At 46.9% G+C, this 22,257-nt stretch overlaps 1 protein-coding gene across 1 annotated transcript in view; it reads right to left on the bottom strand.

Annotated features, from left to right (window-relative positions):
* The window catches only part of LOC134151078 (acid-sensing ion channel 2-like), a gene marked incomplete at its 5' end in the record, with an annotated part of 93,979 nt that overhangs the window by 29,274 nt on the left and 42,448 nt on the right, over nucleotides 1-22,257 (bottom strand). Inside the window, one exon of the mRNA XM_062595365.1 lies at nucleotides 18,438-18,588. Coding sequence (XP_062451349.1) covers nucleotides 18,438-18,588 — 151 coding nt within the window. The remainder of the gene's footprint in view (nucleotides 1-18,437; nucleotides 18,589-22,257) is intronic.

The following is a 22,257-nucleotide window of genomic DNA, read 5'->3' as shown; positions in this document are numbered from 1 at the left end:
CAATTAAATAAAAGTGTTGCTGGTGCTGGGACATTTCAAGGCAGGTGTCGGGCTGGCAGATTTTCCTGGGGATCGCAGTTGCGTGAAACCTTGACTCCAATGTACGCCCTGAACACGCTGACATCTGCTTTTGAATCTTTTAAATCTGAATTGCTAACAAATGCCAGTGTTTTGAGCAATGCAATTTTCAAGCACTTCAGTGAATGTAGCAACTAAGTAAATACTTATTCGAATGGAAAAAGGATGCATGTCAGGCATGTCTATGATTATATGATTACACAATACCATGAGAAAGTTGCTCTATCACTCAGAATGAAAAGCGAAAAAAAAAAAAGCAAATAAATATTTTAACGACATCAGTGAGAGAAATGCTTCCCCTGCTCATCGATTTGTTGGAGATTTCTAAGTGTTGCCCACTGCTCTAATTCAAGAGAGGTGAGGATTTAAACTCTGGTCTCGCATCTAAACGAACACTTCAACAAACAAGATACAGGGCATTTTTTTGAGTGATTTAGAGTTCTGCTCTTCTAACCAGAAACTCTAATCACAATAAAACTCATCCATAAGTTTCGACAATGTTGATCGATGTCTCCTTAGAAAATTATTGGCTTAATAATTCTCAGCCCTTGTAGCTAAACGAATTTTAGATCTTAAGGGGAAGAAAAATTAAAAGTCTGTGGGCCTGCAGAGCAGAGACGGGGTATGTTCATACTGGTTATTTGCTGTTTGATTTATTATATTCTTCACTGAGGCTCATCCAGCCGCCAACCCTCTCTCTTCCCGCTAGGAAAGGCGGACCGAGCCGTCCTGCAACAGCACATATGGAGGATGCTATATATAAAAATATTTGCATTGTGTTGTAGTGCACCGCCCCCGGGAAGGTCAACACGGCACAGACAGATCTCATATGGCAGCAGGCAGTCAATATTTTACTCTGATAAAAATAACTTGTGAAAATCACATCTAGCGTGGCTCTGCTACAGAAGGACAGCGGTCTACAATGCTGCGATGAATTTTGCCAGAGGGGAAGAAAAGAAAAATCAATCAGCGCTAACCTGAAGATTTAAAAAGACACATCATGCATGAGAGTCAAAGGTTGCTTCAGGGGTTTTGCAAGGTTTAGTGAGGAAACGTCAGCACGAGAGAGACAGGGCAGAGGGTGAAGTTTAACAGCTGGACAGAGCCCAACTCAATGCCGAGAGCTGCCAGGAGCCTCAAGAGATGAGGTGGATTTTGCAAGCCGGAGGAGGGCTCAGCTCCCCAAACTTTAGCCATCTTGGAGTTAAACATCTAATCTCTGCTGGTCACCAGTGTCCCATCACAGTCTGTGGTGAGAGATGGGTTGGTTCTTCATCCCATCCTTAGAGGGGTGCCTGGCTCCCTTAGGTGGGACACTTGTCTTTTGGATGGGTAGCAGTGGGGTACCCCAAAGTCTCCCAAAGTCTGAGACTCGTCACCTTGTTCTTTGCCCAAACGCACAGTTTTATGCATGAACAAACACAGAGAGGAGAGATGATGCTGATGAGCAAGAGACCTCCCAGCCAGTTCTGTCTTGACTCTGACTTCCTTTCCAAGAGCGCCTTGGTGGTAAACTCCATCGGAAATACCACAATCAGTTCTGGTCACCAGAGCCTGATCACGCAAGGCTGAGAAAAGAGCAAGTAAATGCTCCTGGGACAGGTAAAGGAGTGGGGAGCCTGTTATCGGCGAGGATCCCACACAGCTTAGGGTGTGCAGTGTGGCAAGATGAAGGCCAAACAAGGATATGAATCCCTTCCAGAAACACACCAGAGGTAAACACTGGAAGGGAGCAAAGCTTTCTAAATGAAAACATTTGCCAACAAAAACCCGGAATGGACAAAACTGACCACAAGTTTCATCTGGAAATAAAAAGGTCTGGAGCAAACAAAGCTTGGCAGTCGTGGCAGACCAGCTTTTCCCTGTCTCAGGTCTCCTAGTAGCTTGCACCAGTTCTGCTAGAGATTTAATAACAATTGGGTTGTCAAGCTGTGATTGCTGCAGATCAGCTCGGCAAAGCCTGTCATTTAGCACAGAGAAGACTACAGCGTCACACGTAATGCTCTCCGCATGTGCCACAAAACTCCTCCGCAAGGCTAGAGAGCTTCTATGTCATGCCCCCTGCCAGGAGGCAGATTGCTTTTTATCCTGGACATCTGTCTTCCTTGGAGCATCCCAAGACAAACTGCCCTATATTAAAAGGCTTGAGAAAGTCACTGCAACAAATGCCCATGAAGTTGCCCAGTATGCAGCGTGCTGCTAGCACACCCGTCTCCGATGACTGCCCCAGATGGTCGGATTGCGGTAACGCTTGCAGAGCGTGCATGAGTGGGAAGCGTGCCATCTGACCGCGCAGGAGAAGCACCACTAATCGGCCCTCTGTGGATAACGCTGACATGTGTTGCTAACTGCTTTGGATTTTGTTTTCCCTTCCTTTAATGGAAAGGGTAAAACATGGCCACTTTCCACATCGCTGGTGCAGTAGAAGAATGGAAGAGAAAAGTCACTGGTGGCGTAGGAAGTAGATAGGGCTGCAATAAGTGACAATGGGCTTCAATCAACTCTGATGAGACAAGGAGTTGGCAGGAACGAACAGTCGCCCTCAGCCATAAGGACTGCTGCGAAGCCATAGAGAGGTACTCTGAGAGTCTGCATGTCAGGCAGGTCTCTGCTGGTCAGTGGGGAAGGGGAAGGCAGAAGGGAGGAGGCACTGCTGTAAATGTCCAGCCCCTGCAGATGCTGCAGATCCATAGCTGACTTCTGCACACAGGCAGAGCTGCGCCACCAGCCCAGGCTTCTCCGTGGAGCCAAATGCCAGCAAGGTGCTGTCAGCATTTGGATTAAGAAGACCCATCAGCTCCACTGGAGATCAGTCAGATGGATCATAAAGACAAAACCATGCTGTGAGCATTGAAAACATGTGCACCTCCTTCCTCCCCGGCAGTGACCTTTGCTGTCACGACTGTGAAAATATTTCATTGCCAGGAAAACATTTCCAAGTGGTTGCTGCACAGTCAGGTACACAAACTTTCCATCCAACCTCATGTCACAACAATCACACCAGTGAACCCAGTGCATTCAGCAGCTTGTAGGCTCAATCTGAGATGCTGCCCGAGGATGGGATGTGTCAACTTTCACTGTCCAATATTAGCTACCTTGTCCAAGTCACACAGGTACCTTCCACAGGGAACAGAAAGAAACATCCCTACCAGATGGATGACTTGTTTCACCAACCTACCCTCTCACCCCAGGTGAGATGACTGACCCTATGGAGACTTGCTCCAGCAACTCCCAAGGATCCCAGACAGCCTCTCTATTTCCGGTGTCAGGGAGTTTCAGCAGTTAAGGAGAAGGCAACATGGTCTAGTGGTTACGGACTGGGTTCCTCTACCATCTCTGTACACAAGGTGCATGCTCCCTCGCTTTCTGTACCCTGCTTTCCCACCGAAAAAGCAAAATCCACTTGGCAGGGAGCTGGGACATGGAATGGGCCATCAGCTTATGAAGATGGAAAAAACATCTCTCATGTTTTCTGAATCTCACCTGGCCTCAAGAGATCTGCCCCATATCAACACTTAATGCACAACAAATCCAAGTCCAAGCACAGACTGAACTGGAAAATAGAGCCAGCCCTTTTGGTCATGAGCCTGCGAGAACCACTAGCATCCTGTGCGAGCAGCAAAACCAGCATCTCGCCCTTACTGGGCAGGGCTTTGCAACAACCCTGAGAGGAGCCATGGGTCCCCTGCAGCATGAGCTGAGCTTCAGCCCTACGCTCCTGGGGAGCCAAGGAGCACCCGTTGCTTTTGCGGCAGCACCATCCGTGATGCCGGGTCGGGAAAGGGAAAGAAAAGCTGAGCTGGTGCTGCTATGGTAACCTCCGGCTGGTTTTGTTTCTAGCAACAATCTTTTCTTTCATCGGGCACTAGCGCTAGGAGGGCTCTGCTCCCGCAGCGTCCCTGGCTGCTTTCCCATGCTTGCAAAGGGGCTGTCGGCGGTGCACCAACAGCGCCCTGAGCTTGCGTAGGCCCCGGGAGAGAGATGGCCACGTGCCTGGGCGTCTCGGTTGTTCGGAATTAGGGTCTCAAGCACTAGCACGGCACTGCGATTCCTCCCTGCAGGCTCCCACTCCCTCCTGCAAAAACCCAGAATTAAATTCCCTTCACCTGGCAATTACTGCCTGCTCACCCCTGCAGATGAAAGGGGACAGACAGACTAGCCAAAGCTGAGCGGCGCCAGGAAGCGCCGGCATGATGCCGGCCCACCCTGGGATAGCAAAGAGACCAAACCTAGACCTTGAAATCTTTGCTCCACTCATGTCCGAACCCACGGCCCAGCTCCCTCGGCTTTGTCGGTGCAGCACGGAGCCAAGCGCCAGGGCAGCCAGGAATCTCAGCACTCCTGCTTTTATGAGTTTGCAGCTTTCATTAGCTTAACACTAATTTCTATCTGAGTAATAACACTTAATTATTGTTTTTGCTAATGAAATATTTATGAAAGCCCATATAACTTCCATATAAATAACCCGGAGAGGCCATTACTGTGGTTACAGAAATAAATATCTGTAGTGAAGGGCATTATGATGAGACACCAAAGATAAATTGTTCCTGGCTCCTGGGACAAAAGTATAACAAACTGCTGTATAACATTAAAATTTGTGTCAATTTTTCCCATGGGAACATGATCAGATAAGAGCTTGGAACACAAGAAACACTACTACATCAGGATATCTATGAAATAAACAGGATTTATGCCATATTTTCAATGGCAGTGGAATTGGCTCCAACCTTGCTTGTGCTCTGGAGCTGAAGAAGCTGATGTTTTCGCTTTATCCTTTAACCACATTTGAGTAAATTGAAATTTTTACATTGTAGGAAATTCCAAGAATACAAAACTGGGGATGAGAAGACTGTCCCAAGATGGAATAAAAGGTTGCCATGCGTGCTTTACTAACAAAGACTTTAAAAACCGACTGGGGGTCACATATGGCTGAAATGTTCCTTTTAGGAGCTTCTGACAAAATGTTTGCATGTATTTAAACCCACCTACTTAATTTATTTGTCGAACCGTTTTGCTCACGTTGGGACCAGCTACATCACAGACAAAAAGATGAGTGCAACGCCGAGGCGCTTGGACTTAGCAGAAAGCGCGTTTCTCACCTGGAAGTAAACTTTGAAGAGAACATCCCTGCAAGCTCTGTAGTAACAGTCTCTGGTTCTGGCCCAAAGGTGAGCAGATTGCAAGGAAAGACGAAGCTGGCTCAGAGCCTTTTTCCTCCAGGCTTCCAGATGAATGCTTTGCTGTACTTTGCCTCTCCCCATGAGGAGCAGGACATCTGCCTCGACCTGCCTAGGATGCATTTAGGATTTATGCAGGACCATTCATTAGTGTTTCTGGATTTATATTCCCATATATATGTGTATTTTGAGAGATAGGCAAGTTGGGGGACTGAAAAAAAGTCCTGCTTGGTCCTTATCACTCTTTTTACAGCTTGGAGACACTCAAAAGAGGAGTCAGATGATCTCCACCTGCATAATCCATAGACAGGCCAACGTGGGATTAGTCCCTGCAGGACTTCTGCAGATGCACTGTCCAGCCTGAATGCCAGCAATTTATGTCCACTCTTGAGCTGCACCTAATCCACAGCCCAGACCATCTGCTGGCAAGTTGCTCCTAACGCTCAGTCTCAGCTTTCTCCTCCTAACTGTGGCACCTGCACTCCCCCCCATCCCAACACAGGCGGTCGCTTCCCTTCTCTGCTCTTCACGCTCTGCAAAATATTTGAGCAGCATTATGTTGTGTATTTTGTCACTTAGCCAAACGCTGCAGATGGCATTTCTTTCTCTAAGCTTCATAAGCTTCCCCTTAAATAGTAGTAGGGGACGCAATAATAACAACAAAAATAATGCAAACAATAAAACAAAATACACACCCAGTTCTCTTTCCTGAAACTCCACAGTTTCCCCGAGTGCTTGGTAGCACAGTATACAGTAGTGATGGTGGAGAGCTCAGATACTACACTCTTGACCTTGCATATCTCTGCTTACCCAAAAAAAGGTGAGAAGCCTTCAAAAGGCTAGAAATATGTCAGAAGAAAGATGCTACAAGCCAGCAGCACAGGCCACCACTGATATCACCTGGAGCATCCCGCACAATGCCCTGTGGGCCAAGAGGACCTCTCCTGCCTGGGGTCCCTTCGGGCACTGAGTGACCTGTTTCAACAGCCTGAAGGGCCCTGGGGAGACCACTAAACCCAGCCCCCGGCCTAGCGTCACATCCAGCCAGTCCCAACCTCCTCTGATGGCTCATCATCTTACCTGCCTCTAAAGCCTCTGGTGAAGATGAGTCTTCCCTGCCTTGCTCAGCAATGACAGTGGTATGAGGGAGAAAGTGGGGGAATGAGTCTTTCCAAGGCTGCATCTAGAATCCGTCCTGCCTCCCAAGTCCGTTCGTGCTTCGCCTACCCACCATAACTGATGACTTTCACCAAGTCATCCTTTTGTCCTCTCTAAACTAAAACGTTTTGACACGGTTGAAATGTGGAAAGATTCAGGTCCTACAGCCTAATCCTGCTGTGGCTAAGTCCACATGGGAGAAGACTTCACAGTGAAGCAGGCACCTAGGACCGTATTATTGTAGAGGATGGAACTCAGGCAGCAAACCCCCCAGAAAGAGTGAGCAGAGGCAACCGAGACTTTGCATCACAAGCTTTTCTCCCCCTTTTCATCTTCCTTCCACATATTTGGCCATTACATATTCTAGTAAATACAGAGTTTGAAATGCACTTATTCTAGTCTGATGAGAGACGAGCTTTGACTCCTTCATGCTCTCTTTTAACCTCCATAAAAGCTGAATAATTAATCAGCCTCTTCTTTTCTTCCACTCCTTGCTTCTGCTGAGATGGTTTGACTGCTCTGCAGCTATCCAAGGAATGTACTCTACTTGCACTTTGCCATCTGTGATTCCTTAGAGCACTCTGTATTTTTGCAATGAGATACAGTAAAAGCAGAGACAGCTGTGTTCTTAGAGATGCTTAGCATGGACTGTTGGCTATTTTATCTACAGAATGAGCAAGAAGAGAGCGGTAAAAGGACTGTGAAAATATGGTGATGCTGCCAGATGCTGAAACTATGAGACAAAGCAAGGAGCTGCCACCAAAAAGCACCAGGAGACCCTCAACTACAGCCATGGCATGCTCTCCTAACACAGTGTCTGGGCACGGGGCAGGGAACTGTTGCTGGGACTTCCCAAGGGGCTCTTTGCTTTTGCTGATGCAATGGAAGAACTGTGCACCTTAGAAAAGATATATTAAGCTCCTTCCTACATGGGCAAAGCAAGGAGTTATCTTAAGAATAGACTGTCAGGCTCTGCTTCCTGCACTGAACTCAAGTAAAATGCTTCCAGAGCACCTGCAGGAGGGAGCATCCTGCACCACATCACCCTTAGCATGGCCATACGCTGCTTGGTAACTATCAGAGTTTGCAATTTGCCTTTGGAAGTGCCTGGGAGGTCTCAAATGTCAACTAGAGCCTCTGTTGCTACGGGTTGGACAAACTCGGAGCAAAATGGTGATCCTTGCACCGAAGAGATTAATAAAATTAAATTTAATTAGCACTTGCAAGATGCTTTTATCTTCAAAGTGCTTTATAGCCACAAATTCTCCTGATGCCTCCTCGAGATCGATTAGTATGCATGAAGCTCTTCATCTTCCAGGAGGGAAACGAAGAGACTTAGGAAACTGTCAAGACCAGGGAGAGGGTAACACTCCTTTAAAACTGGTGCGGCCAAAGAGGCTCCCGAAACCTCGCCAAAGAGTCACTGCCATTATGCTCTCAGTGCTCAAAATAATAAAAAAAATAAATAAAATAAAAATGATGTTCGCAGGCAACCTAGCCTGTCCTCCAGCAGCCCACGTTGCCTCCATTGGAGCTGCCTGGGCATCGGCCGAAAGCTGCAACGGGGCATGTGCCTGGCTTCTTCTCCCTCCCTTGCGGATGCTCGTTATTTTGGGTCCTCGGGTCTCTGCTAAGGATGCCTCACTTCACATAACAGACACAAAGACTCATATGGAAGCTGCAGCTTGAAATACATATTTAATCTTAATACTGCATGGCACCACTTTGTAACATGTAATCTGTTTTAGGTTAGAAGGTTTTAGGTAACTTCTCTCCGCTTTAACAAATTTCCCAAAGCCGGCTTCTTGGTTTTATTCCTTAAGTTTCGCTTTAAATGAATGTTTCCTGACGTTCCTTAAAAAAATAAAAAAATAAAGGTTTTGAAGTGTCTACACCCCTTAAAGGATTTTCTCATTAAGTCACTGAGATGTATTTATAGCCCTCAGTTTAACAACACTGTGTGACTGGGGACATCTTACTGCACCTGCTAATGCCAGCCCTGCGGAGAATAAATCCTTGCTTTTACGGCAGCTCACATTCCCTCTCCTCTTTTTGAGTAGGAGACGCCTGTGCTATTGCACAGAAACAGGAGCAGCATTCCCGACCACATCTGCACTTATATGCACTTGTAGGATGGTGCACAGAGGACACAGTGCAGAGAAATATATGCACCGGGTAGAAATGCATGGGACACATCTCCCTGCTCTCATTGCCCTGCACTGTTTTATTTTTCTTTTTAATTCTGGATGTCGCAAGAAATATTTGTGCAAAGCATCTCTTTTCTGGATCAGAAATCCAAAAGCCCGAAGACTGGCTACAAATGAACACTTCCCCCTATTGACTAAAACCAAACAATTCAATTTTAATAGCTAGTTGAAATTTCTCCTCCCCCCAAATCCTTCCCTTCGCCCTTATTCCACGAGCCACACCAAATGGCCAACATCTGTCCTTAGGGCAAATAGTGCCTTGATCAGCCCCAAATAATTTGCTCTAGGTTCAGAAATAGCAGCACCTGCTGCTTTGCAACACCAAAGATCAGCTTATTTAATGGCTGCACTTGCCCTTTCCAACACCACGTTACCGTTGAGAGGCCCCGGTGAGCAATCGACCTCAAACCGGAGCTCATCAGTTACGTGACAACCTTAATGACACCTTCTGGACTCAAAAACCTGCCTCATCTTCGAGTCACCTCGCTGTGCTTGGGCACCACCGATGAGCACGTGCTCAGGCAACAGTAATTAATTCTTAGCGGCAGCCTAATTTGGTGGACGTGCTGGTTGTCAGGGGCTTGCAGAAGATGGAAATAACGCTGACCTTTTCTCCCCGGGAAACTCAGCTAATTGAATGAATTCTTGCTCTCGTTAGGAAAAGGTCCGAGACGCGGTGCAAAGCAGCACGTTTGACACTTCTCTTTAGGTGACATCGAGCAGCCTCCTAAAGGTCAAGCTGCCTCTTGATGAGCCGATCCGAGATCGGACCTGAGCGAGCTTCTGAATGCAGAAGTGGTGGCTCCTGCTGGCCCGTACCACTCTGTGTTATTTATTTCTGCTCAAGGCCACGTCTTATTTTAAAGCTAACATTTGTCTCTTTGAATGTTTAAGCTTTCCAAAAAGGTGAATCGAGCCTGCGTCATGGGGTTTTCGGGTGCTTTTTGATTGCCTTGGCTAAGTGTTGCAAACCAGTAAGGCAAAACATTAGCATATTTTAAAAGGAAATAGTATCCTCTTTTTGCAGGACTGGTTGAGGTTCATCCCATGTTGTTTTACAGTGGAATTTAAAAAAGACTTATATTTCGCAAGAATAGTTTAATGCATGGGAGGCCCTACTTCATTTAGCAAAAAAGGAAAGTAAAGCAGCAAGGATCATTTGACTCTCTAAGGATGGGTTTGGCATCACACAAGTTGCTATCTAATCTAGGATATGTGAAGCTTCCTAGTTCCATCATCTTCATGATGGCTGGACTGGCTGGATTCATTCCAGATCCCAGGATGCTTTTTTGGGGGATAACAGAGGGTGTTATCCCAAACGTCCTGGTGCAATTCTCAGCAAGACTATTACACTCCAGCTCCCTTGATCCCTCCTGCAGTTCCTGGATGAATTCAATATCGTTCTCTCCACATCCTAAGCTATCACGTGTTTGTCCTGGGAATTTTAAATGCCTTTCTGTCTTTCCTCCTTGCAGAGGAAGCAGCGTGTCATCTGCCCATGATGAAGTGCTACACGTACACACGTGGTTTGTTAATCAGCTAGTGAAAATGCTTTGGGCTGAAAAGTGCTCGAAAAAGGCAAGTTACTCTTACATGCACCTTTCTTTTCTTTGATAGTCAAATTAAATTGTTAGCCAAATTAAATTGCGAACCAGACCTTCCAAGGCAAACACAAAGTTTCACCTGCAAAAAGGATGCCCCAAGGCAGCCACGGCTGCACGGAGGAGACAGCCGCTTGCAACATCGCCGTAATGGGAAGAGATTGCAAAAGCTCGGCGAGGCTCTGCAGTCCGCACTAACCTTCCTGGGAAGCGCTGTAGCACGGCAGGGTCATCTTCTGCCTCCACACGTCCTAGATATCTCCGTGCAACTGCAGGACTGCCCCCCACCCCCCCGCCAGCGGTTTGCACGGTGGGGGCTGGCGGGACAGATCAGGACGCAGGAGAAATGCAAAGACTCTGCGAGCTTTGGGCAATCTGCTGCTTGGGGGTTTCTTGGGCTGCAAGTCATGTACAAATCCTTAACAGGATCTTCATTACTGTTCCTTCCACTCAGTTGGCTAATTGCTTTTTAAAGCCATTTAGTATTTCTGGCTTCTAAAACACCTCATTTCAGAGGCGCACAATAAAATTTGCATTGCTGGTTGCAAACCTGCTGCATGTCAGTATTTATCAGTATTTTCTAATTCTGCTATTATGAGAAGTGAGCAGCGTTTCCCTCTTCACCATTTGTGCTTTTGTATCATGCCCACGGCAGCTCGGCCATCCAGACCCCAGGAGAGATGCCATCAAAGAAAATCTCTTCTCATATCTGCTACTGCTGATCACTGCTTCTGCTCCCAGGACTTTTTCTATTTCCTATCTACAGATGGCCTCGACATTTGTTAGGGTTTTTCCCCCTCCATGTGGCATCGGCCATGAATTAAACAGATGCACCAACCGTTGCTGGTTCCTTCTGTCTGTCCCTCCAAACTCAAAATACCTGGCAGTTCAAAGCCTGAAGATGTTTTCCATGGTGGAAATCCAAAGCAGCTCCACCAGCCACAACAGGGACCCTGCAGGTTTGCAGCCGCAAGCTGGGAGACGACAACCCATCGCCACCCCCGGCGCCGGGCTGGCGGCCGCCACGTGCTTGAATTTGCATCTCTTGTACGTGAGGATGCCTGAAATTTCTGAAGAGCAGACACTAATTATATTAATATGCAGAAGTAAATTACAGTGACTGCTCCGTGTCTCTCCACAGCTGGCAAACTGAGCGCTCCGGGGGGGCTCATGCTTGTTAATGCGCCACGTGCAGAGGCTGCACGGCTGGAGAGCAAGTCCCCCGGTTTGGGAGTTTGTGGAGAAAATGGCAGGGTGGGGTGGGGTGGGGGGAATGGCTGAACCTTGAGCTGGAGCATTGGCTTGCCCTTTAAAATTAAAAAAAAAAACCTTGCAAAAAGGTGTTGCAGTGAAGCAGCAGCAGCGCTCCACGGATACCTCTCCGGAGCACAGAGATGCTGCTCTAATCTGTTTTGCCTGGCACCAAATCCTAGGGGGCAGGGAAAACGAAAGAAACCATGGAAACGCGCTGAGTTTATGCCAGGATGAGTAAATTTGGATGAGACGAATTTTTGGAGCTGGCAGCAGCGGCCGCCAGCCACGCACCCCTGCCCAGGGCTACCCTGGCTCCCTCCACGGCCTCTCCGCAGAAGGCCGGCTGCAGGATCCCCAAAGTTATCAGGGCTTAGGAGCAGCGAGGAAACAGCCCAGGTCTGAGCCAGGAGCTGTGTCGTGCTCTTGGTTGCAAGGAGCGTATGGGGATAGCCGTGCCATGAATCCCTTGTACTGATGCCTGGAACTCCCCAAACATCTGGCAGGTGCTGGAGATGCACCGTCAACATCTGGCAGGTGCTGGAGATGCTCCCCTTTAGGAAACCATCCTCGCTCCAGACCATAAAAGCCAGAGTAGGCAGAAGACCACACTGCTAACCTTCTCCCACTCTTCACCAGAGAAAAGTCGCTGACTCTCACTACATGATCTTCTCTAAAATATGAGCAGGCCAAAGCTGTGCACGCTGCTAAGGAGCGAGGCACATGCCCATGTCGTCACAGGGCTCTGCAGACCTGTAGGACCCTCCTTGCAAGAGTCCCACCGTGAACTTGTCCCCACGGAAATGCAGCCAGCAGTCAGAGCTGGTTGGGAACTGCTGCTTGTTGCAGCGGGGATGGTGCTACTTTGATCTTTTCCCTTCTTCAGAGATGCAAGTGGGACCACAACGGCCCTTCTCAGAATGGTGAGCGGCAGAAATGAGTCAGAACCTACTTCTAAAGCATCAATGCCTGTGTGAAGGCTACGATTCAATACTAAAGCCACCCTGATCCAATTTATCTGAATTCAATTTGGAAGGGAAAAGAGATCAGTTCAATTAAGGTGGTTTTAATTAAGAAGAAAAGCAACAGTGCGGAAATTTGATGCCAATGAAATCATCTGCCCCTCTGGCGTAGACATGCCACAGCTCACCTCACCAACATCATCTGGATAACGAGCCTCCAAAGCCGGGGGCTCACACAGCAGACACCACGGAGGCTGGTCCTTGAAATTGCCAGCCCCTCTCCTTTCCATGCCCCAGGAGCTTTCACAAAACACAACCCTCAGGAAAGCGCCTTCCTCTAGCCACCCATGGCAGCTCACACTGATCTGCTCCTCTGGTTTTTGCCCTGTGGTGCTTTTGGAAGGCTGTGGCCACTATTTGGTTTCCAGAGTTGGGAACTAAGTACGCAAGGTCCATAATGCCATTAAGAGATCCTACTGGGAAGCAAAAAATGCATCGCAGCCTTGGCTGGGTCTGACGCGCAAGGAAATGGGCTTTAGATCTTTTCTCCCTGTGACCCAGATCAGAAGTCTTGCTCACAACCCTTGCTTTCTATCAAGTTAAATTGTAGCAGCCCATAATACCATGAGATAGTCTCCTAAGTGGATTGAAGCCTCAAGCTTTAGAAATTTCATGCTTCTCTTTAGTGCAATTTTATAGCATATTTCTTATTCTTTTTTTTTTTGATTCCACATGTTACTTGATTAATTGGTATGAAATGCTCATCTTTATCAAACAATTTCTGAAACACAAATGCAGAACTCTTTGATTGCATTTCTTATTTACAGCACTGTAGCCTGAGCGATTTCCAATTCACTGTGTCGGTATATTAGGTCACACCTTGGGGCCACTGCAGGAATACTAACCAGAAGCGGATTCCCTTTCCAATCAAATAGTCACTGCCATAAATTAGATTCCTTTGCTATATTTGATTGCATTTCTGCCGGTTTCGCTACAAAGTGCAATAAAACAAACACCTTCTGCATCCCGTCTTTTCATCATCTAAGACAACGCTTGGAAAAAGTGTAATTTGGGGGGCTCTGCGGTATGTATGACCAGCTGCAACTTCTACCTATGTTGCCCAGAATTTGCAGTTTGCCCCTTGGTTACTGCAAAGAGTTTCCCTCCTGGATAAACTTTTCAGTCCTGCATTTCTCCTTCATGTGAGATCGCTAACTTTTTTGATTGTGTCACAATTTCCACGGGGATGTCATGAATCTTGGAATATTTAAGGCTCTCTGTAAACCGCAAGGGCGACGTGAATACCTGAGAGTCACAGATGGTTTTTCCATTGTTCTTCCATTTCTAGTACCCTCATGGTTAATCCAATATGCTAGAAAATACAGATTCTAGAGGTGAAAAACTTAGAAGAAAAAGAACTGATGTTCTTTTTCTTTTTATTGTGTTTTTTTTTCTTTTTAAATGAACCTCATGATTTTGACAGCCCTAACACAATATTTTTGCACGTCCAAAGACGGCAAAGCTGCCTCGTACTGTGACATTCGCACACAGTCAAATACCCTTTCTTTGCACTGGAAAAATGAAGACAGAAGCAAACTATGCATGCTTGCTCTTCCAAAATTAGACTGCACATAAATTTAACATGTTCAAATAACGGTCTTGCATATGCATACAGTCAAGCGAAAGGTGTATTTTCTTAATACAAGCAACTTGTTAGACATGATATTTCAGCTTCCCAAGGTATTAATGGATGCTCAGTAAAGGTCTTTTTAGAATGATAATACACTTCATTTTGTTTGCTGAGTCGCTAACAATTAAATCACTTTTCGTATTACAAAGCACAGTGTGACATGGTGGCATCAGCTCCCCGAGCAGCTCTATCCCAGGATATGAACCAATACTTCTCTTCTTCGCCTTGCCTATTTGAATTGCAAAGAGGAGTTTAAAACAGAAAGTGGAGACCCCGAGGCACAGAGCCAGCAGCAGAACGACGCTTCGGAGTTTGAGCATCAGCTAATTGCACAAGGGGCTGCAAAGGAGACCATGCTTTGACAGCACCTCCAAATCTAGAGCTGAAAGTAAAGCCTCTGTGAGGCTAAATAGTAGGATTTTAGCCAAATTGCTTGGCTTCCCAGCATGGGGGAATGGGAGGGGACGATCTAAAGAGTGTTGATGGTCCCTGTGTTCCACGATCTGGGAAGAGGAGGAGGGGGGACATTGGGCTTGGTGGACCTCGAGGTGCATGTCCCACGCTTGCCTGTGTGGCGCCTGTCAGAGCACCAAGGGCAGACGAAAGGGCACATATGCCACCCTGGCTGAAGTCCACTCAGTCAGCCAGGGTTTGGATGGTGGGGGAGTGAATCAAGGCCTGAAGGGCTCTCAGGGTTGCTGTTTCCTATAAAAAACCTTCTTGCAGTAAGAGCAACCACCACCATGATGGGCCAGGGAATGCAAGGGCTGGAAGCGATGGGACAGAGAAAGAAAGGTGGAAAGCCTGGCACTGCAGGAGGAAGGAAGCAAGTTGGAATGTAATCTAAACCCAGGATAACAAGGGTGCCAGCTTAAGCAGACTTTGTATTTTCCACATGAAGACCTTGCAATGATGAAGGCTGGTTGGTGAGACAGGAGGACAGTGCAGAACAAATGTCGTGGCTGAGCTTGCAGCTTGCCGGGGTGGCTTGAAGAGCTGCTGGTTGCTCCAGGAGGACACGGGTTAATGTGGGACAACCAGTTCGCAAAAGAAATGATTTTAGCAGCCGCATCTGAGAGATGAGAGCTGGAGAAAAAAAGGCAGAAGAGAAATTTGATCCTGCAGAAGTCACTGCCTGAGAGGGCGAGGGGGCAGTAGTCTCTGTACAGTGCACATGCCTCCCTACATTTCACTCCAGGTGTTTCATCAAGAAAAACTGGAAAAAGACTAAGGAAAAGCAGAATAAGTGATTATGGGGCTGGTGGGGCTGGCTTACAGGGGGAGACTAGGAGAGCAACTGCTGGCTTGCAGGACGGCTATGGGGGAGAAAGAGCAACAAAACCAGCCTGTAGAAATATGTGAATAGTTAAACACAAGGAGAAAATGGGACAGTTAGGTTATAATGGAGATATTAACTGAAAAAAAAATAAAAGCCCCTCTGAAGCCAAGAGTTCTTCAATCAAGCACAGACCAATTTGGTAAGGAAAAACCCTACCTACCTCAGCATTCCTGTGATGCCTAGCAGGGATGGCCCCAAACCCTGGGAGAAACCCCGAAACCCTTCCATCCGGAGGTGCCCCCAAGGTTTGCCCATCCCGCTGCTGGTCGCCACACAGCACCTTGGCCCTGCAATGCAAAATCTTGTGCCGCGTTCACTCCCATCCCTCTCCATAGTGAGGGCTGAAGTTCATTCTTAAGCAAAGTCTTGGAGCCAAATCTTTTTGTATAGTCCCAGAGGCAGCAGCTGAGGAGATTTAATTCCAAACACATTTACATTATTATGCAAATATTTGGAAATCATCAACTCCTTCAACTTACCTGCGCAGATCTAAGATAAGTGTTTCCATGGGAATAGCAACTATTAACCACTACATTTAATATTTTTATTCTAGTAGTGTCTAGAGGGCCCAAAAAACATTGAAGACAGCTTGTACAAGGCACTGTTCAAGTGCAGAGGATGGAAAAGTCTCTTGCTGATAGGCAAAGATTCATGTTTTAGGAGCTCCAAAGAGCTTTCAGTTCTATTTGGAGCTGTAAACACAAGCCAAAGCTACAGGCAGCAAGTCCAAGAGCTCTTTCCACAGCCTTTAACCATACCAAGAGTCCAATTTAAAGCTTTCCTTTGAATCCTGTCAGATTCACGGTCAGGTGGAGACCTCTTTTGCTATCTTGATCCTGCCCACACAACAACAACTCAGTTCCTAGAACATCAGAAAGCTTCTGTATGCCTCTGGTCTTCAGAAAGATGAAGGGAGGCACATGCAAACTGCACAAACTTCAGATACATTTCTGTGAGATCAACAGCAGTGGTCACAGCAGAACACTATGGGGGGCACCAGAAATTCAAAAGGGTTTATTGCCCCCTTCCACATTTGATCAAAAGTCAAATCTGGCCTCAAAACCTCCCTAAAAAGCCACGATAGTAATAACAATTAAAAAAACAGCACTTGTGAGGGGTTTTTTCCCCTCCCTTTCAGGTGCCCAAGTCCTCAATCACAGCCAGGTTTTATCTTCAAGCATCTCTGCAAGCCACTGGAGTAGAAACTTGCCTGAAAAGAGCACTCGGATGTGATCCTACCAAACACCAAAGCCTGAAAGACTCCCTTCCTGGTACTGCAGGAACAGAAAAGCAAAGCTTTACGGGCAGTACATTTCTAGACAGGATCCTCCTAAAGCACTTGTAAAAGTTAGCTAGGGAAAGCAGCTCTCCTGGAAGAACAGCACAACTCGTGACACAGTGGCTGTCTCCCCACTGGAAACCTTGCAGGGATCCAGAACTGCTCCACCCTGGAGTGGATAATGAGGCTTTTTCCTTCATCCAGTGGCTCCCCCAAGGCATTAAATGATAAAACATCAGAGGTGGAAATTGCACTGCACCTTCTCACTCTTTTTGTGCGAGCCTCTGTTTTGCCTTCGAAAGGACGGAGGCTTTGGACAAACCGACAAGTCAAAAACAATTAGCTAAAATCACCATCTCCTCCCCCTCAGCAGGGCCACAGCGGGCTGCCTTTGCGTATTAGCTAAAAAGTGTAAGGCAAAGCTTTTTGCTATAAAAGCCTGTGCAATCTTAAATGACTGCTGGGACTGCGGGAATGTGTTTAAATAATAACAATAGAAAAGGCCACAAATAAATTCTAAGTTTCGAACGAACGCAACCAACTCTCCTGTTTGCTGTTGAATAGAAGGTTTGAATCATGCTTCAGTGGGCTAATTCGCACGTGGGGCTAGGACAAAGGGATGCAAACTTTTGAATGACATTTTTGCCCTTCTGCCTTTCCTAACATTTAAAAAATAAACACAGATAACCTCGTTCAGAAAAAATCCCAATGCAATGCCCCCCGCCCCTTGCTAACAACTGCCAGGGAAACAGAGCGGCTGTCTTTCTCAGGAGGTCCAGCGGAGGCAATTTTTCCAACATTATCTTGGCATGTTTTATTTAAAACGTGAATGCAGGCCCGCAAAAACGGCAGCCACAAAACGCAGCGCACAACCACAGCCTTGCTGGAAGGCACCTTCCTCCCTTTGCACCAGGACAGAGGGGCTCAAACCCAGCCCGTCGGTGCTGCAGGAGATGCCTGAAGCCGCCACGTGCGAAGGGGTCCAGCCCCAACGTTACAAGTGCCACAAGCAGAACCCGTGGACCATACCAGCAGGCTGGGCAGCACTAACCCGAGCAACAAGGAGGAGAGGAGGAAAGCACCCGTGTAAGCTGGATGCCCATCTTGAATGCGACCTCCCAGAGACACCCTTCTACGGAAGAGGGAACAGCTGGAGCATCCAAAGCAAACACCACACCACTCGTCTCCTGCAAAGAGCCACCTAGCTCCAGGACAGGAGATGGGCCTCCTATTTGATGCCCCAGATTCACGGTTCACATGCTGGTCCCTGCAGCCAGGTGACATTGAGGAGCAGATCCAAGTCACGCTGGGGTGTGCTGGGACAGAGGTTCTCTGGGGAGGAACAGGGCCAACCACCAGGTGCAGAAATACTTCAGCCATCCCAAAAAGGAGCACTGACCCCAAGGTAGGGCAACAGCATGGACAACAGACGCATGAACCAGCTGAGGAGAAGGGAGGGCTTCCAGCTAATCGTCCATCTCCAACCCTTGAGTTGGAGGAGTTCAATTAATTTAGAAAAGCAACTTGTTTCTCTACCAATCAGGTTCCTCTTGCAGCTTTCAAGAACTACAAGATTTAAACATGGGCCAGAAGGCAAAGCTGGGGATGGGGAGGATGGGAAAGGGAGAAAGGCCCATACCATCTTTCCAAAAAACTGGTACACGCATGTTTGCAGGATGAAAGAGAAGATCTTACCTGTTTCTCCCCATATTGGTAAATATTCATCTTGCTGTATGTCTAGCATAATTTCCAGTCCATTGCCTGTCCCACCCTTAACTGTGGTAAGAAGAGGCCGTCCTTCTTCTCCTGAGTTAAACATGTAGCATTTCCCATATTTTGTAAACACCTGAGAGGAGAGAAAAGAGAAAATGCCATATAACACACACGTCTTCCCACCTGGACGCAAGCAGAGTGCTGAAAAACGGCCCTGCGCTACAGCTCGAAGGGCACATTGGAAGACAAATCTAACCCAGTTTAATAATTTAGCGTATTGTGGTCTCCATACAGAAAATAAGGAATGTGAGGGAGGAAGGGAAGGCTGTTTTGGAGCAGTGAACAAATGTCTTCAGCAGCAGTTTGCCTGTTTCCCATTGAGCCAGCTCTCCGAGAAATGATCATACATAAAAGTGCATGAGCTTGTGCTGAAATATAACTCGGTTCCCTCGTTTCGTGCGAGCTGTCTTGGTCCAGCACCGCTGTGTGCTCCTGCCTGCGGGGTTAGAGGGGGAACGTTCCTCCCCAGTCCCAGAAAAATGCAACTGCCTGCGCTGAAGCCCATGCTTATGCCAAGACAAATTGTGCTATCAGCTGCCCCACGTGCTGCTGGCAGGGAAATCTGTGACTCTCTGTACCGCTTTCTGATGCCCCTTGCAAGGCCCCTTACAAGCCAGAAATAAGCCCCTTAAGCAGTATGGAAGATAAGCAGATCCAGAAAACAAAGAGCTTTGTTGATACCAAGGCACCATCCAACTGGAGACCCTTTAAGGAGTTAATTCAACGGCTCTGAGCACCACAACCTGTGGGCATTGCTCAGGTCTACTGCTTTCCATCCAATGTGAAGGATGTCTGCACTTCCCCCAACACCAAAATGCAATATCCTGTTTATTCCTTGTGCTACCATTCACCTGGAAAATAAATACAATTTAAAAATGCTTCGGTGAATGAGGAAAGACTTCCTCAATCACTTCTGCTCTTTCTCTAGTTTCGTTTTGGCCCCTATCCTGAATGAAACTCTGGAAAAAGCCTAGATAGGAGCTGTCAGGGCAATGACAGCTCTGCAAAGCAGGGCTTGCATGGGTTTCGAACCGTGGGGACTCTTAGTGGGGTGGCAGAGATGTGACATCTTTGACCTTGGGGGGATTGATGGTCTCAAATGTTGACAAGTCCTGCATTCAGTCTTACCCCAAATCTCTAGAGCATCTCAAAAAACCCCCAGACTAAAAAAAGTCTTGCACTCAGATCATCAGATGTACAAATTTTTAAGATCTTTTCCCCAGAGTAACAGAGGCTTAAAAAAGAAGGTTGAAATGCTCAGAGGATCACATAGGTCAGCAGTTGGGGCTCTGAAACAGCTCACTAACTCCTGCAGGCTTAAACTGCTGAGACTTGCCAACATCATGTCGATGGGGATTTGGCTGGCTGCAGGTTTAGGCTCCAAGCCATACAGAAACACCCCAACATTATGACTACCAAAAGGTGTCAGTGTAAAACAGGGAGCGCAAGATGTCTTCTGCTCGCTCCATTATCTCACCGTTTTGCAAAGTCTGGTTGCCAACTAGCAAGGAGTCTGCAAATACCACTAATGAATATTCAGAGCAAAGAGAGCCCAACTACAAGCTGTACACTGGCCGTAGCCCCATCTAACATCTTGTACGAGCTAATGTGGTTGCTGAGCTCATATGACCCCACGATGATTCATAAAGCCAACCGAAATCTGGAGCCATCGGCAATTTATTCTCATCAAATATTGACGCATGCCTTATAATCATAGCATCGGGAAAGCAGGTGGAAAAGCTACACTGGGACATAAAATCATATTCAAGTTAAAAGCTCCAATTGGAGCAAAAGCGATGTAGAGAATACGAAGTGCTCGCAGGAAAAAAATATGCCCTTTCAAAAAGATTTTATCCAAGTGAAAATCCCTTTTTAATGCTCGAATGACCTATTAAACCATTCAAGCTGGAAAGATAATCTGAACAACAGTAAGCCTGTGTTAGCAGCCAGTGCCCATGGATAGGTTTAGCCAGATATGCTTCGAAGGCAGAAGTAAAAATTTTCTAATTAGGGTAGTTTAAAATACAGCAAGAAGAAAACCTGTATTAGTGAAAATCATGGGAAAACAAGCAAGCTTATACAGTATGCAACATTATACTGTAAATGCTGAATAAGCTGCTGATGCACCGAGGCCAGTTTTTAGCCAAATAAATCCAGGCAATTTTACAGGTTTTTTTTTATATTGCCCTTTGCAGCTGTAAAATTTCAGAGTGTAAAATCTCCGTTAAGGGTATGTTTGTCCATCAAACAAGATGTAAAATGACAGGGGCCTGGGGCCCACTTAGACAGCATTTCTGGGACCTCCCACCCCAGAAAATAAACCAGATAGTGAAATGAAAAGGAAGAGACCTTCCTCCATCTCCTCCAGTCCATCCTAAGCAAGGAAACACCAAGGTCTGTGAAAGGCTGCTGGCAACTGCCAAGAGCCTGCCCGTCCACATGTGGCCTTGGCAGATGTCTTTCCTGCACAGCATGAAAAGATGAGAAACCTCAACAGCTACCCACAGTCCAGCATGTGCCTAATTACATATGGATGAAATGCAACTGCTTCCCTATCCCATATCTGTTCCTGGTGAGCTCAAGGGACCATCTGAGGCGCAGTTTAAATCCAGGTGCTTGGGGCCATCATCTACACCTCTTCAAGGACTCCACAAGGAGACTTTTCCAAAGAAGCCCAGTCTTATTTTCTGCTGCTCTTCGGACACCAGACATCAAACACCAACCTTCACTAAGGCTTTTGATGTATATCCAGCCTTGCAGATCAGGTGGTACAAAGTATGTGGCTTTGTACAGCCAGATACTGCACCAGAACAACGATCATGATATGGTGAAGACCATAAACTCTTGGCCTAATGAGGAACCTGCTGAAGTATCAAAAGCTAGCAAATAGTATGGAAATTTTCAGGTAGAGTCAACACAAGGCTTAGCGGCTTGGCAAAGAACCAGCATGAAAAAGCAGCAGGAAAGAGTCCAGCTCAAGAGACCAAACAAGGGATAACACAGGGAATTCCTATATAAGCAAATAGCATGGATCAGGAGACTTATAGAGAAAAACAGCTGGCCATGAGGACCTGACACCACACTTATCTCAGGGCTTTTTATTCCTTTGGACCAGCTCTAGTCTGCTCCCATGGACTGGGTGCATACTTGGGCTGGAGCACATCTTCTGGCTAAGTTTCATCGCCAGGAAACCCAGCCCATGCGCTCCAAGCCTGCTCCTCAAAGCAAATCAAACTACGGTAAGTGAGGCCAACTACGAGATTCACTTCAAAAGTATATTCCTGATCCAACCAAAACATGCATCCGCAGGGAATGAGAGGCAGCCACTTGCTTCCCACTCCCACCACTCACATCTCTAAAAGAGCACCACGAGGGCTAAGCGAGAAACGAGAGAGAAGTGAAAACCAAAGAGAATAAAGCAAGGATGGAGAAATAAGAGCCTTTCCCTGCAGGACAAGGTTGCTAATGGGGATCCTTTGGGAAGGCAGCGCTAAGCCACGGATGACAGAGCAGCGTTAGCGCTAGAGCGGCAACCAGGGATGCCTTCAGGCAATCTTCTGCAAGGCTTAGCTCTGTTCCCAGGCAGAAAGGAATCACAAATACGTGAAACAAAAAAATAGGGTACAGTGGATTCTCTCTCCTCCTACTTGGCTTGTTTAGGTTCTGTGATAATATGCCAAGGATTTGGAAGGATTTAGACCATTATCAAATTATTAGGATCAAAGAACGTAGCTGTTTGGAA

This window comes from Rhea pennata, chromosome 26, assembly GCF_028389875.1.
Source record: "Rhea pennata isolate bPtePen1 chromosome 26, bPtePen1.pri, whole genome shotgun sequence".
NCBI classification, from domain to species: domain Eukaryota; kingdom Metazoa; phylum Chordata; class Aves; order Rheiformes; family Rheidae; genus Rhea; species Rhea pennata.
Note: the sequence above shows the minus strand (reverse complement) of the source record. Positions and strands in the feature narration are given on the sequence as shown.